The 15,421-nt window shown below is 47.2% G+C and overlaps 1 protein-coding gene across 1 annotated transcript; it reads left to right on the forward strand.

Moving 5' to 3' along the window:
• Positions 1-250: 250 nt before the first annotated feature.
• ST8SIA3L (ST8 alpha-N-acetyl-neuraminide alpha-2,8-sialyltransferase 3 like) lies at positions 251-14,400 on the forward strand. Its single transcript, XM_001235792.6, has 4 exons — positions 251-439; positions 1,075-1,197; positions 3,680-4,237; positions 9,703-14,400. The coding sequence occupies exons 1-4, from the start codon at positions 261-263 to the stop codon at positions 9,983-9,985; spliced, it is 1,143 nt and encodes a 380-aa protein (XP_001235793.4). The 5' UTR covers positions 251-260; the 3' UTR covers positions 9,986-14,400.
• The last annotated feature ends 1,021 nt before the right edge of the window (positions 14,401-15,421 follow it).

Consider the following 15,421-nt stretch of genomic DNA (forward strand, 5'->3'; position numbering starts at 1 on the left):
GCTGTCGGGTGTTCGAAGTGCCTAATGGGGGAGACGGGGGAGGCACGCCGGCGCGGCCGGGGCCGTCTGGGCAGAGACCCGTGGGGGGGCGGCTGCCGACTGCCATGCCAACGCGCCGGCGCTTGATACCTCCATTTTCTCACCGGCTGCCAGCAGTTCCGGCACCGTCTCCGTCCCCGCTGCCTCCTCGCCCTCCGCCCCTGCATGCAGCCCCGCGGCAGCCCCGCCGCACACGCCCAGCCGCGGGGCCGCCTCCTGTCATGAGGAATTGCAAGATGGTGCGGGTGGCCAGCGTGCTGGGGCTGGTGATGGTCAGCATCGCTCTGCTCATCCTCTCCTTCATCAGCTACATCTCGCTCAAGAAGGACAACATCATCGGCGCGCCTCGCGCCGCCAGCCCGAGGGGGCCCCGCATGTACATGTTCCACGCGGGATTCAGGTGAGGGCGCGGCCCGGTATGGCCGCCACGGCCCGGTATGGCCGCCACGGCCCGGTATGGCCGCCACGGCCCGGTATGGCCGCCACGGCCCGGTATGGCCGCCACGGCCCGGTATGGCCGCCACGGCCCGGTATGGCCGCCACGGCCCGGCACGGCTCGGGGACAGGGAGCGGCCCCCCACTCGCTCCCGGGCTGACACTGGGGAAGTCCAGGCGCACTCGGAGGGAAGGCCCAGGGAAGTCCTCGCGGCCTCTGCGGCGGCTCCCCCCGCACCGCGCTGCCCCCAGCCTTGGGCCTGCGGGAAGCGGGCGGCCCCCGGGACCGCAGGACACCCGGGCCAGGAGTGGGAATCTCGGTGCCTTGGAGGTGCTGCAACGTGATCACGGCACAGCACGGCTCGGTACAGCCCGGCATGGCCCGGCATGACTTAATACAGTCCTGCACGACTCAGCTCGGCTCAGCCCGGCATGGCTCAGTCCAGCCCAGCCCAGCCCAGCCCAGACCGCGGGGAGCGGCGCGGCTCTGCTGGCGCTGTCCGTGGTGCTGATGCACCCCGACTGGTGACGGGGTGCGGCCTGTGTGTGTCCGTGTTTGTGTGTCCCTGTGTCCATGTGAGTCTGTGCGCACATCTCCAGGTCCCAGTTCGCGCTGAAGTTCCTGGACCCCTCGTTCGTTCCCATTACGAACTTGCTGGGCCACGAGTTGCAGGACAAGCCCTCCAAGTGGGTGTTCAACCGGACAGCATTCACACAGCAGAAGTAAGTGCACAGCTCATCCCACTTGTCCCCCTCTCATTTTCTCTAGTGTTGTCTCCTACCCCTGAGTATTTGAAACAATACAATCAGGGACTGCTAAATACTCTGAATTCTGAGTAATTTGCCATCAGTGAGAGACAAAGGCTGAATCAGAGCATTTCCCTATATGTTTACATCTTGGAAGAATTCATTAATTCAGAGTGGGACACCAAGGTGCAACATGCATCCTTCTACCAAGTGGAACATGACCCAGTTTCCTAGAGTGCAAGTGAAATTGTCATTTCTTCAAGATCAATAGGTGGTTGCTTAAAACTCGAAACAAATCAGGCTGTAGCAGCCATGAAGAGCCATGCTCATGGAGGGCAAAACATGCCCAGCAGTTCTGAGCAAGTGCAGTGTGGCTTCCAGCTCCACTCTAGGTGTGGGGTGGGCAGAGGGCAGTTCATTGGGGGCCACCAAGCCCAGACCCTTCTGGGATGCCTTCACTGCACATTGACTTCTGCCTCCTGTTTGCAGGTTCATGGCCACATTGCACTGTTGCAGTAGAAAGAATTTATTGGTTCCTTAAGCTTTCTCAAAGATTAATGAGAAACAAGATGGGCTTTTATTTTCTTCACTGTGATGTGAAAATGGTGATGTCTTCCCAGCTTCTGTTATTTAATGGCTTTACTGCAGTATGTATGTATACAGCAATAAAGATGTAAAAGAAAAGGAAATCCTTTAACCGTTTAATATGGCTACTACCATTTTGGATGATGATTTTATCTGCCTGCCATTTTAGAGGCTGCATTGTGACTCTGCTCACGTGTCCTATCTGAGGAGCCCATAAGCAGCTGTGGGCCATTGAGAGGAGATGGCACCCTGCCTGCCCCATCCTTTCCCTGAGATCTCCCACGCTGGTGTGACAGTGGCCACCCCTTGGTATGGCCTAATTCCTGGCACCATTGCTTTATCCTTAATCATAGAATCATAGTATAACCTGGGTTGAAAAGGACCACAATGATCATGGAGTTTCAACCCCCCTGCCATGGGCAAGGTCACCAACCACTATATCAGGCTGCCCAGAGCCACATCCAGCCTTTCCTTGAATGCCTCCAGGGATGGGGCATCCACAATCTCTCTGGGCAACCTGATCCAGTGTGTCACCACCCTCTGGGTGAAAAATCATAGAATCATAGAATCACCAAGGTTGGAAAAGACCTACAAGATCATCCAGTCCAACCGTTCACCTATCACCAATAGTTCTCACTAAACCATGTCCCTCAACACAAAGTCTAAACGTTCCTTGAACACCTCCAGGGTTGGTGACTCCACTACCTCCCTGGGCAGCCCATTCTAGCACCTGACTACTCTTTTGGAAAAGCAGTATTATTTCCTAACACCCAGCCTGAATCTCCCCTGGCGCAACTTGAGGCCATTCCCTCTTGTCCTATAACTAGTTATATGAGAGAAGAGGCCAACAAATAACTCTGTGTCACCCCACTGATGATTTGAGCTAATGCCTCAGGATCTGCCTTTGCATTTGTCTGCATCCATAACCCATAATTAGGGGACCCAGTGGGACTCCATTAATGCTTAGACATTGGAGGATGCAAGCTGGAAGAAAGGTTGTTTTCCATAAACATGAGAAAATAAAGTGGTATTGATTTTCTAATTTTATGCCCCACTAGGGAAATTCCTGAGCAGGGTTGGTGGGTTTTTCTGTTTTTTTTTTTTGTTTGTTTTTGTTTTTTTTTTGTTTGTTTGTGTTTGTTTTTAAGTATTCCTAATAATGCTTGTGAAAATGTTGGCATGTTTGCTCAAATAAGACATTAAGGAATTATGTTTACATAAAGGGAGACAGTGACTGTCACTTGTTTTGTGACTCAAAACTTCCAAATGAGAACATATGGAATACACACATTTAAAAAATCAACTGCATTACTGTTAATACAATGGAATATTCTGGACTTCTTGATTTTGCTTCAGATATCTCATGGCAAACACAATATCCATCATTACCATAAATCCATGGTCCAAGTACTGAGAGTGAAATGTGTGCAGAGAGCTGCAGCAGCAAAAAACCCATTTACCAGGCATGTGTCACAGCACAGACAGAAATGTGTTTCACACTAAACTTCAGGAAGGTGGGTGTGGGAAATGTGTCCTCTTAGTTCTGCCTCACATTTAAACAGAGAATGCAATATTTTAGTCCTGACACTTTTTCATGAGCCACAAACACATCTGTAGCTGGCATCAGTCAGTACAGCCCAGTAAAACCAAGCAGAGCACTGGATGAGGAGCTCCATCATTTCTATCTGTTTATATTAATTTAAAGCCATTGCATCACTGCATTGCTCAGTAAATTGCTTTATAATATTCTAGAAAGAAAAAAATAAGTATAGCTGGAAATAAATCTCTCCAAAGCAGACAAAAGCAAAATATAACTCAGTGACTCAGTGTTTTCTTTTTTTTTTCTTTTTTTTTTCTTTCTATTTTATTTTAGGCAAGAAATCCTTCAGCACGTTGATGTCATAAAAAATTTTTCTTTGACCAAGAATAGTGTCCGGATTGGACAGCTGATGCATTATGATTATTCCAGCCATAAGTATGTTTTTTCTATAAGCAATAACTTCAGATCGCTGCTTCCAGATGTGTCACCAATCCTGAATAAGCATTACAACGTTTGCGCTGTGGTTGGAAACAGTGGAATCTTGACTGGAAGTCAGTGTGGGCAAGAAATAGATAAATCTGATTTTGTTTTTCGCTGCAATTTTGCTCCAACTGAGGCATTCCAAAAAGATGTTGGAAGGAAAATCAATCTCACAACCTTCAACCCCAGCATCCTGGAAAAGTATTACAACAATCTTTTGACCATTCAGGATCGCAACAACTTCTTTTTAAGTTTAAAAAAGCTTGATGGAGCCATTATTTGGATTCCAGCTTTCTTCTTCCACACATCAGCAACAGTCACAAGAACACTGGTTGACTTCTTTGTTGAGCATCGAGGCCAACTAAAGGTCCAATTGGCATGGCCAGGAAATATAATGCAGCATGTTAACAGGTGTGTATTTTTCTCTGACATTTAACTTGTCAAAATATGTATTTCTCTCTGTACAAATGCAATTATATTTATTTTCCTAGTCATGCCTAACCTGAAAGGCATTGCCTAGCCAGTCAGGACCCGACACTGTTGCTTACAGAGCAAATACAGTTCCATCATTGCTTTAGTAAGTGTTCCAGGGTCTGTGCTGTTGTGGGACTGCTCCTACCATGGCTTTTGCAGAGGCAGGAGGAGTGCAGAGGAGTTGAATGCGATTTTGCATAAGAAAAGTACCGTTTATGGAAGAAACTTGTTCTCAGGTAGCAAATAGGGTGCCAGCAGACATCTGTAGAGTGATCTAGGCAAATCTATAGACATTCACACAAGAATAACATTGCCACATCTTTAGCAAATGCACATGTGACCAGTAGTCAGACCTGCTTTTCCAGGTGGAAAACCAAAAACACACACAGAAGTGGTGGTTTACTTGACACCTGGCCTGATGGCTGCAGATGGGTCCCACCTGTCTCAAAGGGGGAAATGGATCCTAGCCCAGGAGATGGCAGGGCTTGTTGAGAGAGCTTTAAACTAGGTATGAGGGGGAAGGGGATAAAATGAGTCTTGATGCCAAAATAGGATGAAGTGATGGACAAGGCATTCTACAAGGAACTGGAAGAAGTTAGACAATTGCCAGCCCTTGTTCTCATGGGGGACTTCAACATCCCTGATATATGCTGGAAGTACAATACAGCACAGAAGAAGGAGTCTAGGAAGTTTCTAGAGTGTGTAGAAGATACCTTCCTGACACAGCTAATAAGAGAGCCTACCAGAGGCTTTGCCCCAATAGACCTGCTGTTCACAAACAGAGCAGAACTGATGGGAGATGTGGTGGTCCGGAGCTGTCTTTGGCAGAATGCCCACAAAATGATAGAGTTCTCAATTCTTGGTGAAGTCAGGAGGGAGGCCAGCAAAACTGCTATCTTGGACTTCCAGAGGGCAGACTTTGAACTGTTCAGGACACTGGTAGGGAGGATACCTTGGGATTTGATCCTGAAGGGTACACAAAGGCTGGACACTTCTCCAGAATGAAGTCTTAAAGGAACAGGAGTAGGCTGCCTCTGTGTGCTGTAAGATGAGCTGACAGGAAAGAAGACCGGCATGGCTGAACAGGGAACTCTTTCTGAGGCTCCAGGAGAAAAAGTCTACCTCCTGAGGAAGAAAGGACAGGCAACTTGGGGGGAGCAGAAGTAAGCTGTTAGGATAAGAAGGGAGAAAATTAGAAAGGCAAAAGCCCAGCTTGAGATAAACCTGGTCATTGGGGTTAATGAGAACAAAAAATGTTTTTACAAATATATTAACAATAAGAATACGGCTAAGGAGAATCTCCATCCTTTACTGGATGTGGCAGGGAATATGATCACTGAGGATAAGGGAAAGGCTGAAGTTCTCAATGCCTTCTTTACATCTGTCTTTAAAAGTCAGACCAATTACCCTTGGGGTACTCTACCTCCTGACCTAGAAGTCTGGGAGGGGGAGCAGAATAAACCCCCCACAATTTAGGTGGAAACAGTTAGAGACCTACTATGCCACCTGGACTGCTACAAGTTCATGGGGCCAGACGGGATCCACCAGAGGGTTCTGAGGGAGCTGGCAGAATCATAGAATCAAAGAATCATAGAATGGCCTGGGTTGAAAAGGACCACAATGATCATGGAGTTTCAACTCCCCTGCTATGGGCAGGGTTGCCAACCACTAGACCAGGCTGCCCAGAGCCACATCCAGCCTTGCCTTGAATGCCTCTAGGGATGGGGCATCCACAACCTCTTGGGGCAACCTGTTCCAGTGCGTCACCACCCTCTGTGTGAAAAACTTCCTCCTAATATCTAACCTAAACCTCCCTTATCTCGGTTTAAGACCATTCCCCCTTGTCCTATCACTATCCACCCTTGTAAACAGCCGTTCCCCTTCCTGTTTATATGCTCCCTTCGAGTCCAGGAAGGCCGCAATGAGGTCTCCCTGGAGCCTTCTTTTATGCCCCAGGCCTGGACGCAGTACTCCACATGGGGCCTCACAAGAGCTGAGTAAGAGGGGGACAATCACCACCCTCTCCCTGCTGGCCACCCCTTTTTTAATGCAGCCCAGAACACAGTTGGCCTTCCAGGCTTCAAGCGCACACTGCTGGATCATGTCCAGCTTCTCGTCCACCAGGACCCCCAAGTCCTTCTCTGCAGGGCTGCTCTCAAGGAGATCTTCCCCCAGTTTGTTTAAATACCTGGGATTGCCCCGACCCAAGTGCAGCACCCTGCACTTGGCCTTATTGAACCTCATTAGGTTTTCAGGGGACCACTTCTCCAGCCTGTCCAGGTCCCTTCTGGATGGCTTCCCTTCCTTCCAACATATCGGCTGCACCACTCATCTTGGTGTCGTCCGCAAACTTGCTGAGGGTGCACTCAGTGCCATTGTCTATGTCGTTGATGAAGATGGTGAAGAGCACTGGTCCCAAGACCGACCCCTGAGGGACACCACTTGTGACCGGCCTCCACCCTGACACAGAACCATTGATCACAACACTTTGGCTGCGACCAGCTAGCCAATTCCTAATCCACTGAACAATCCATCCTTCGAATCCACACCTCTCCAATATAGAGAGAAGGATGTGGTGAGGGACCATGTCAAAGGCTTTGCAGAAGTCCAGGTAGATGACATCCACTGCCTTTCCCCCATCTACCGAAGCTGTCACTCTATCATAGAAGGCCACCAGATTGGTCAGGCATGATTTGCCCTTGGTGAAGCCATGCTGGCTGTCTCAAATCACCTCTTTGTCTCGTATGTGCCTTAACATAGCTTCTAGGAGGATCTGCTCTATGATCTTCCCAGGCACAGATGTGAGGCTCACTGGCCTGTAGTTCCCCAGATCTTCCTTTCTCTCTTTCCTGAAAATGGGAGTAATGTTTCCCTTTTTCCAGTCACCGGGGACTTCACCAGACAGACATGATTTTTCAAATATGATGGAGAGCAGCTCGGCAACCACATCAGCCATCTCTTTCAGAACCCTAGGATGGATATCATCCTGCCCCATGGACTTATATGCGTTCAATTTCATGAAGAGGCCTTGGACTTGTTCCACTGTTACAGTGGGACAGAAACCCCTCCCCACACCCTCACCTAGAGGCTCATGGTCCTGGCAGACATAGGAAGCCTGACCACCCGTGAAGACTGAGGCAAAGCACTCACTGAGTTCCTCAGCTTTTTCTATGTCTGAGGAAGCCAGCTCCCCATTACCTTTCATCAGAGGGGGAACGCTCTCCTTGGCCTGTCTCCTTCTGCCTATGTACCTGTAGAACCCCTTCTTGTTATCTTTCACATCCCTCGCCAAGTTCAGCTCCATCTGCACCTTGGCTTTCCTAATCTTCTTTCTACACACACGGACAACAGCCCTGTATTCCTCCCAGGATACACAACCCTGCTTTTACTTTCTGTACATTTCCCTCTTTTCTCTCAGTTTAAGCTGCAGGTCCTTGCACAGCCATGATGGTTGCCTGCCTCCCATCCTTGACTTCTTCTGCTGGGGGATGGAGAGCCATTGCACTCTCAGAAGGGTGTCCTTAAAGAGCTTCCAGCTTTGTTCTGTGCCCATGCCCTTAAGGACAGTTTCCCAGGGGATCCCACTCAGCAGTTCCTTGAGCAGCAAGAAGTTTGCTCTCCTAAAGCACAGGGTCCTAGCTCTGCTTTTTGTCAGGCCCGCATTCTTCAAGATCACAAACTCCACCAAGGCATGGTCACTACAGCCCAGGCTGCCTCCAATCTTAACCTCTCTAATGCTCTCCTCTGCATTAATGAGCACCAGGTCCAGTAAGGCTTCACCTCGGGTTGGTCCATCTATTACCTGGACCGGGCAGTTGTCCTCAACAGACTCCAGGAATCTCCTGGATTGTCTGCCACCCTCCATGCCGCTATCCCAGCAGATATCTAGGTGGTTGAAATCCCCCATCAGGACAAGAGCCCGCGAGCGCGACACCTCCTGCAGCTGAAGCAAGAAGGCCTTGTCCACAGCCTCCTCCTGATCAGATGGCCCGTAGCAGACCCCAACCACTAGCAGAGGTGGTAGCCAAGCCGCTTTTCACCATCAGTGTTCCTGGTCAACTGGAGAGGTCCCAGAGGACTGGAGGCTTGCCAATGTGACTCCCATTTACAAGAAGGGTTGTAAGGAGGATCTGGGGAAACACAGGTCTGTCAGCCTGATCTCAGTACCAGGGAAGGTTACTGAAAAGATTTTCTTGAGTGAGATAACACAGCATGTACGGGGTAATTGGAGGATCAGGCCCAGCCAGCATGGGTTTGTGAAAGGCAGATCCTGCTTGATCAACCTGATCTCCTTCTATGGTCTAGTGACCCATCTGGTGGATGAGGAAAAGGCTGTTTATGTGGTCTACCTAGACTTCAGCAAAGCCTTTGTCACTGTCTCCCACAGTATTCTGGAGAAGCTGGCAGTCCATGGCATGCACAGGTACACTCTTGGCTGGGTAAGGAACTGGCTGGATGGCTGGGCCCAGAGTGTGGTGGTGAGTGCAGTTAAATCCAGGTGGCGACGACTGGTCACAAGAGGTGTTCCCCAGGGGTTGGCATTGGGGCCTGTCCTGTTCAATATCTTTGTTGATGACCTGGATGAGGGCATTGAATGCACCCTCAATAAGTTTGCAGATGACACCAAGTTGGCAGGAATTGTCCGTCTGCCTGAGCGTAGGAAGGCCCTGCAGAGGGATCTTGACAGGCAGGATTGATGGACTGAGGCCAATGGGATGCAGTTCAACAAGACCAAGTGCCGGGTCCTCCACAACAACAACCAGGTGAGCACAAATGATATGAGGAGTGGCTGAGGGAACTGGGATTATTCAGTCTGGAGAAGAGGGGAGGCCTTATTTCTCTCTACAGCTCCCTGAAAGGAGGTTGTGGCAAGGTGGAGGTCAGCCTCTTCTCACGTATAACTAGTGATAGGACTATAGGGAATGGCCTCAAGTTGCACCAGGGGAGGTTCAGGTTGGATATTAGGAAAAACTTCTCTGAAAGTGTGGTCAGACAATGGCACAAGTTGCCTAGGGAGGTAGTAGAGTCCCCATCCCTGGAGGTGTTCAAGAAACATGTAGATGTGGTACTTAGGGACGTGGTTTATTGGGGAAATATTGGTGGTATGTGGATGGTTGGACTGGATGATCTTGGAGGTCTTTTCCAACCTTAATGATTCTATGATTCTAGGGACATCTCAAAAGAGAATTTTGATGAGAGTGCTAAAATGGTTTTTCTGCATTCCTGTTCTTTACAGAGTGTCCTGAACAGCCTTACCTTACTCAGGTTATCAGCTGTGAGCATTGATTGTCTCCATGCAGTAGCATTTTTGGTGGTCTCCATTCAGTAATATATTTTTTTCTTACAGCAACCCCATGGTATTACTTGTACCCTATACTAACGTGCCTTTGTTTTTATCACAGATACTGGAAAAACAAACACTTGTCACCCAAGCGGCTGAGCACAGGTATTCTCATGTATACCCTTGCTTCTGCCATTTGTGAAGAAATTCACTTGTATGGATTCTGGCCCTTTGGGTTTGACCCCAACACAAGGGAGGACCTCCCATATCACTACTATGACAAGAAAGGAACCAAGTTTACAACCAAGTGGCAGGAGTCCCACCAGCTGCCTGCAGAGTTCCAGCTCCTCTATAGGATGCATGGTGAAGGACTGGCCAAACTGACCTTGTTGCATTGTGCCTAAGAACCTAAATCTTGAAGTCCCAAATGATGGTCTAAAATGTGCCCAAATATGAGTTAAACATTCTTCAGATACAATTCTAAAAGAAATATATATATACTCACCCTGATATATTTTCCATAATATAAAGATGCTTTTTAATCACCCTTGTCACCGTTCATCAAAGGGTTTAAGCATATTTAGCAATGCAGAAGCATTTATCAAATTCTGTGGATGCTATTCATGCAGCAGCACAGCAAAGGTGAAATATTTTGCTTTTATACATACGCTATGAAATCTGTTTTAACATCTTTTCATATTTCAGCATTCCACTAAATGCCTCTAAACATCTTAATTTGATTGTTCCTTTCAGATTAGAACTAGAATTATGCTTTTTCACATATGTTGCTATGAGAAGTTCAGCATATGTAGACTTACCTTGGCCAATTGAAAAAGCCACCCCAAAACCCCAGTTAATTGTCACTTACAAGTTCCTCAGTGTGGAACCCCACTTCCACTGCTTGCATATTTTTGTATTTATTGAATTTTACATTTAATAACAATATGGAGAAGGTCAAAATATGGCTTGTACCTGGCTTCCTCATCCCCCCCCAACAGCCCCACTGGCACCAGGTCAGGGGGGAGATGGAGTGAGGCCAGGGCAGCCCAATTTCTGAGAAATGGCCTTGAGAGGGAAGCGAGCACAGTGGAAATGCAGAGAGTAGGAGATGTGATTCCCAGAGTCTCCTTTAACATTGCTAAGTCCCCAGTCAGACAACTGAATTAGCAGTCTCATGTTCCAGTCAAGAACAGATATTTGGGGAGATGCAGCTTTCTAAGTACCTTTGATGGTCAGATGGTCAGACTGGTTGCAAAAAAAGATAAATCTTAGGGTCACTTGTATTTGAAAATCTTGGCCATGATGCCTCAGGATAAAAGAGTCTGTAAAACAACTTTTTCTTATTAAAACAAGTATGCTTCAAAGTATTTTAACATTTAAATACTATTCTGTATGATGCTGAGAACTGACTATACACTGGAAGAAGATGCAAAAGGCAATTTAAAATCATACCTTAAAAGTGCACATTTTACTGCACAGCACCCACACTTTGGGGGAAAAGTGACTGCATCTGGCACACAACCAAATTGGGCATACTCCAGCAGGGAGGAAACTTCACCCCTCTGCACTGGCTATGAATACTGAGAGTTTTAAAGCCATTTTGAAAATGCCCCATTCTTCCCTATTTTAATTATGCAGTATTTTCTGGCTTTTACTTTGGCAATGGGCATTTGGAGCTGTGAAGGGGCTCAGATGGCCTCTGGCACCACCAGCCTGGTGCCCACGACTTCAGATGTGCTTGTGCAGGAGGCTGATGGCTGCAAAGTTCCTTTCCCAAGGCACAATCCAATATCAGCCCTTGGGCACTGCTAACTTGCCTCACTGCCTGCTCTCGTCACTGCTCATACAACAGAGCATGACTTGTAGCAAGCATCCTTAAGGAGACATCGCTGTGAAGCAACACTAGTGCTATGCTGTGCGGTGCAGTGTGATTTATTACTAATATTGCCATTTATTATTTGTGTTGTAGCAGCAGCAGGGCAGGGAGCACCCATCTCTGCCAGACACTGTTCCCTGGGTGCTGGAACACACCCAAAAGCAGATAAACAGAAATTGCAGAGGGAAGGAAGGGTTCTGCACCAGTTGTTAATGACGTACAGTGATTAGTTATTTCCAGTGCAATTTGTCATTGAGCTGCACTGTAGATACATGCTGGCTAATCCCCAGATCACTTTGCAGTTCATGGTGGTGTGCAGCCAGGATCCCTGGGGACAGAGGAGCCACAGACTGCAATATGGTGTGGGGCCCTGCTTAATGGCAGGTGTCTTAATTAAGAGGCAAGCTATCAATTTCCTGTAGAGGAGTGATCATTTCTATTCAGAAAATTAAATAAATATGAATAATTCTTCTGTCCATTCAAAATGACTACTCTAGAGTACCCATATTGGAAGATAATCAGTAAAAATTATAAGCTGAAATCAAAAACCTAAATTGCCCCAAGCAATTATTTAATTTTTCATATTTTTAAAAAATATAAGCACCTTTCCTAATTGCAATGAATCTAGGAAGGTTGTCCACTTGTGGATCTCTGTTCTTCTGATGGTGCCATCCCCAGCTGTTGCTTCTTGGGGGGTTGGACTAGATTATCTCCTTCCAACCCCTACAGTTCTGTGATTCTCATGGCCATGCTGTTGAGGTCAATGAAGTTGTGTGGACTCCAGCATGCATGGCTGCACCACTGAGTGTGCCTACATTGTTGAGAACACCACAACAGGAAGCTCTTACATGCACAGGCTTCCCTTCACCTCTTTGACTTGGGCAAATGGGGCACTCCCAGTTGTGGTGCAAGGCCCAAGGCAGAGGCTCCTGGGGTGGTCTTGGGGCTCTGCCCCCTGGACAGAGGGATCAGTGCCAGTCCCAAGGAATGGCCATTGCCACCGAGTTGTGCAGAGTGTGGAGAAGGAAGCATGGAAATGGCTGCAAATATTTGGAAATGAGAACACAGAAAAATTATTGACAAAGGGCCATATTATATCATTGATTTTTAAGCAAAACTCCCTATTGATTTTCCAGAACCACAATTACCATTTCAGAATCACTGATTTTAATGAGGAGTTCTGCCCCAAAGTCAGTGGTGCAATACAGCCCAAAGTAAATTGCTTCTTAGTATCAATATTTTTTGTTGGAGCTGTTGTGGTGTGTAAAACCATATTTTAAATGTACATCCTTTGTTTCTGCCTGTTTTCCTAGATCTCTCTGAATTCTGCTTTTCTTTGGAGACTGAAGGGGAAGGGCAGCTGTGCTGGCTGAGCTGGACTTCTGTCCCAAGCCCTGCTCTCAGGCTAGGTTCTATGCAGACCCCCATGTTAGGGTCTCAGTGTAGTGCCTGAGGCCACTGGCTTTACCTGGTGTCCCTCAGCCTCAAGGTACCGTCCAGGTTGTGTTGATGGAGGTGAGGTGACAGCACCTGTGTCCAGGAGGAAATGGGGGGTTGGCTTGTGTCTTCAGAGAGGCAATGAACCAAAGGTGCAGACAAAAAAAGGAATAAGAAACAGAGGCTCCTTGAACAAGCATCTTTTCAGGGCAGAAAATAAGTGTTTTGGTTAAAATAGCAAGCATGCTTCTGCCCGGCAAGCCTGACTCCCTGCTCCTGGATCTGCCAGCTGCAGCCTTTGTGTCCAGGACAGCAAATCCTCTCTGCATCCATTAGCATGTTAGCTAGACTCTTCCTTCCCCTTTGCTTGATCCTCAACCTTCCCTTCACTGTCTATCTAAATGAATTCCTGATGGTTCAGGGAAAATATTCACTATTATTTCTAGATATGTCTAGACAAAAAAATATAACTAAATGAAAGCACACATAATGCAACATGATCAGTTCTTGCAAGTACAAAACCTTTCAGCTTACAGTGTCAGGAGAAGCTCTATGGAAAGGGCTCCTGGTGGCAGCCACGAGGTGATGGCACTGCAGGAACATGGGGATGGCCCACAATGGAGTTGAGGATAGAGTGGTGATGGTGCTGGGACAGAGCCATCAAGTGGGGAATGGAAGGAAGAGGTGTATATGGAATAGGTGTGTTACCTTTCCTTCTCTTTACATCCTTGTTTTGTGTTTTAGCTACTTGCATCTTTTCAGTGAATGGTAGTAGGATACACTAAAAAATATATATATTTTGGCTACCTGTTTGAATTGTGGAGTATACCAAAAGGCAAGTATTTGTGAAATATAGCTAACTGTGAATGGAGGTTGCAAAAAAAAAAGCATTTAGAAAACAGGTTTTCTGTAAATGAATGTGTCTTTATTCTAATGTCTATACAGTTCAACGCCTGATGGAGTTGTTTTAAATAAAAAGATAAATATTAAGAATATGGCCATAATTGTAATAAAAGGTTAATTATTTAATGGCCATACTGAAAGCATTATTTATTTTTAAATGGCTGATGTTGACAAAGGGCCAGGGTACAGTCTCAGGTGAATGGCATGCAAGGTTGCACATGTTGTGAAATGTGTCACAAGCAGAACTACTGCTTGGTCCTGATCCCCTGAAGTCTCTGTTGGCCTCAGAGCAACCAGGATGGGGCCTGCTTTGTACCAGAGGAGTGGTTGTGGCCTGCACAGTGCGTGGTGCATGTAAATACGTCATCACATTTGTGAGTTAAGGAGCCTGGTTCTTGTAATGGGGTGCCATATCCACATCATGGCCATCACTTGTGGAGAAAAATGTGATAACTCATTTTGAATCTTTCAGCAATGTTATTGTTTGGTGTGAATGTGCCTGCAACATTGACTCGTGCCAAAACACAATATTGAATGCATTGTTTTTAAAGAAAATGTTTTATTGTGCATTGAAAGTCTGTAAAACTCAACTGTGTCTGCTTTTCCCTTTTGCATTTTCTTAATTGCCTGCTGTCAATAGTAATTAATGGCCTGAACTGGAAGATTTTTCCATACTGTAGGCAACAGACTGTCATTTTAATCAAGAAGCATTCCATATTGCACAGGGTACACTGGAGCTGGAAATACGTTCAAACTGTATGGCAGTGTGCCATGAACGCTCAGTGCTAGCGGGACACGCCCTGGTTCCGCACTAGCCCCAACTGCTCTGTGCATGCTGGATGAGGCTGCAGGCAGCCCCCAGGGATGGAAAGCCTTGGGTCAAGCTTGGGTTCCTCTCCAGTCTCCTGTGCCTGATGCTCAGTGTTTGCTTTCTCAGCCACGTGCCTGCTATATGGATCTCCGGGATCTTTTCTATACAAGACTGAAGTCCCTGGTTCAGAGATATCCACTGCAGCACCATCCTAAGGATCTAGTCAGTCATTGAAATTGGCTGTCCAGGGAAGTGGTGAAGTCACTGTCCTGGAGGTGATCGAGAACCGTGGAGATGTGGTACTTGGGGACATGGTTAGTGGGCATGGTGGGGATGGGTTGATGGTTGAACTTGATGGTCTTGGAGGTCTTTTCCAACCTTAATGATTCTATGATTCAACAAAGGCTTTACTGGAAAACTCCTTCAGAAGAGTTTCCAAATGTCTTGTTTGGTGCTCCCTGTATTTCATTATACCCTGCAATAAGCTTGGTGTGATGGATCAAATTCTGCACTGTTGTGAAATACTGGGAGACACACAGCATGTAAATCAGCACAGAGCTTGGTTTGGAGCAGTTGTTCATTAAAATTAATTACACCCAAGCACATCTCACAGCCACTCCTGTTATCTGCAGCACCCTGGCAGGAAGCACAGAGTCTCCTCTGGAGACATTCAAACCTACCTGGACACTTTCCTGTGCAACCTGCTCTAGGGAACATGTTTTAGGGAGTGTTGGACTGGTGGATCTTCAGAGGTCCCCTCCAACCCCTGTGGTTCTGTGATTCTGTGGGAGCCCTAAGAGCTGTCATTTTGCT

This window comes from Gallus gallus, chromosome W, assembly GCF_016699485.2.
Source record: "Gallus gallus isolate bGalGal1 chromosome W, bGalGal1.mat.broiler.GRCg7b, whole genome shotgun sequence".
In the NCBI taxonomy this organism is placed as follows: domain Eukaryota; kingdom Metazoa; phylum Chordata; class Aves; order Galliformes; family Phasianidae; genus Gallus; species Gallus gallus.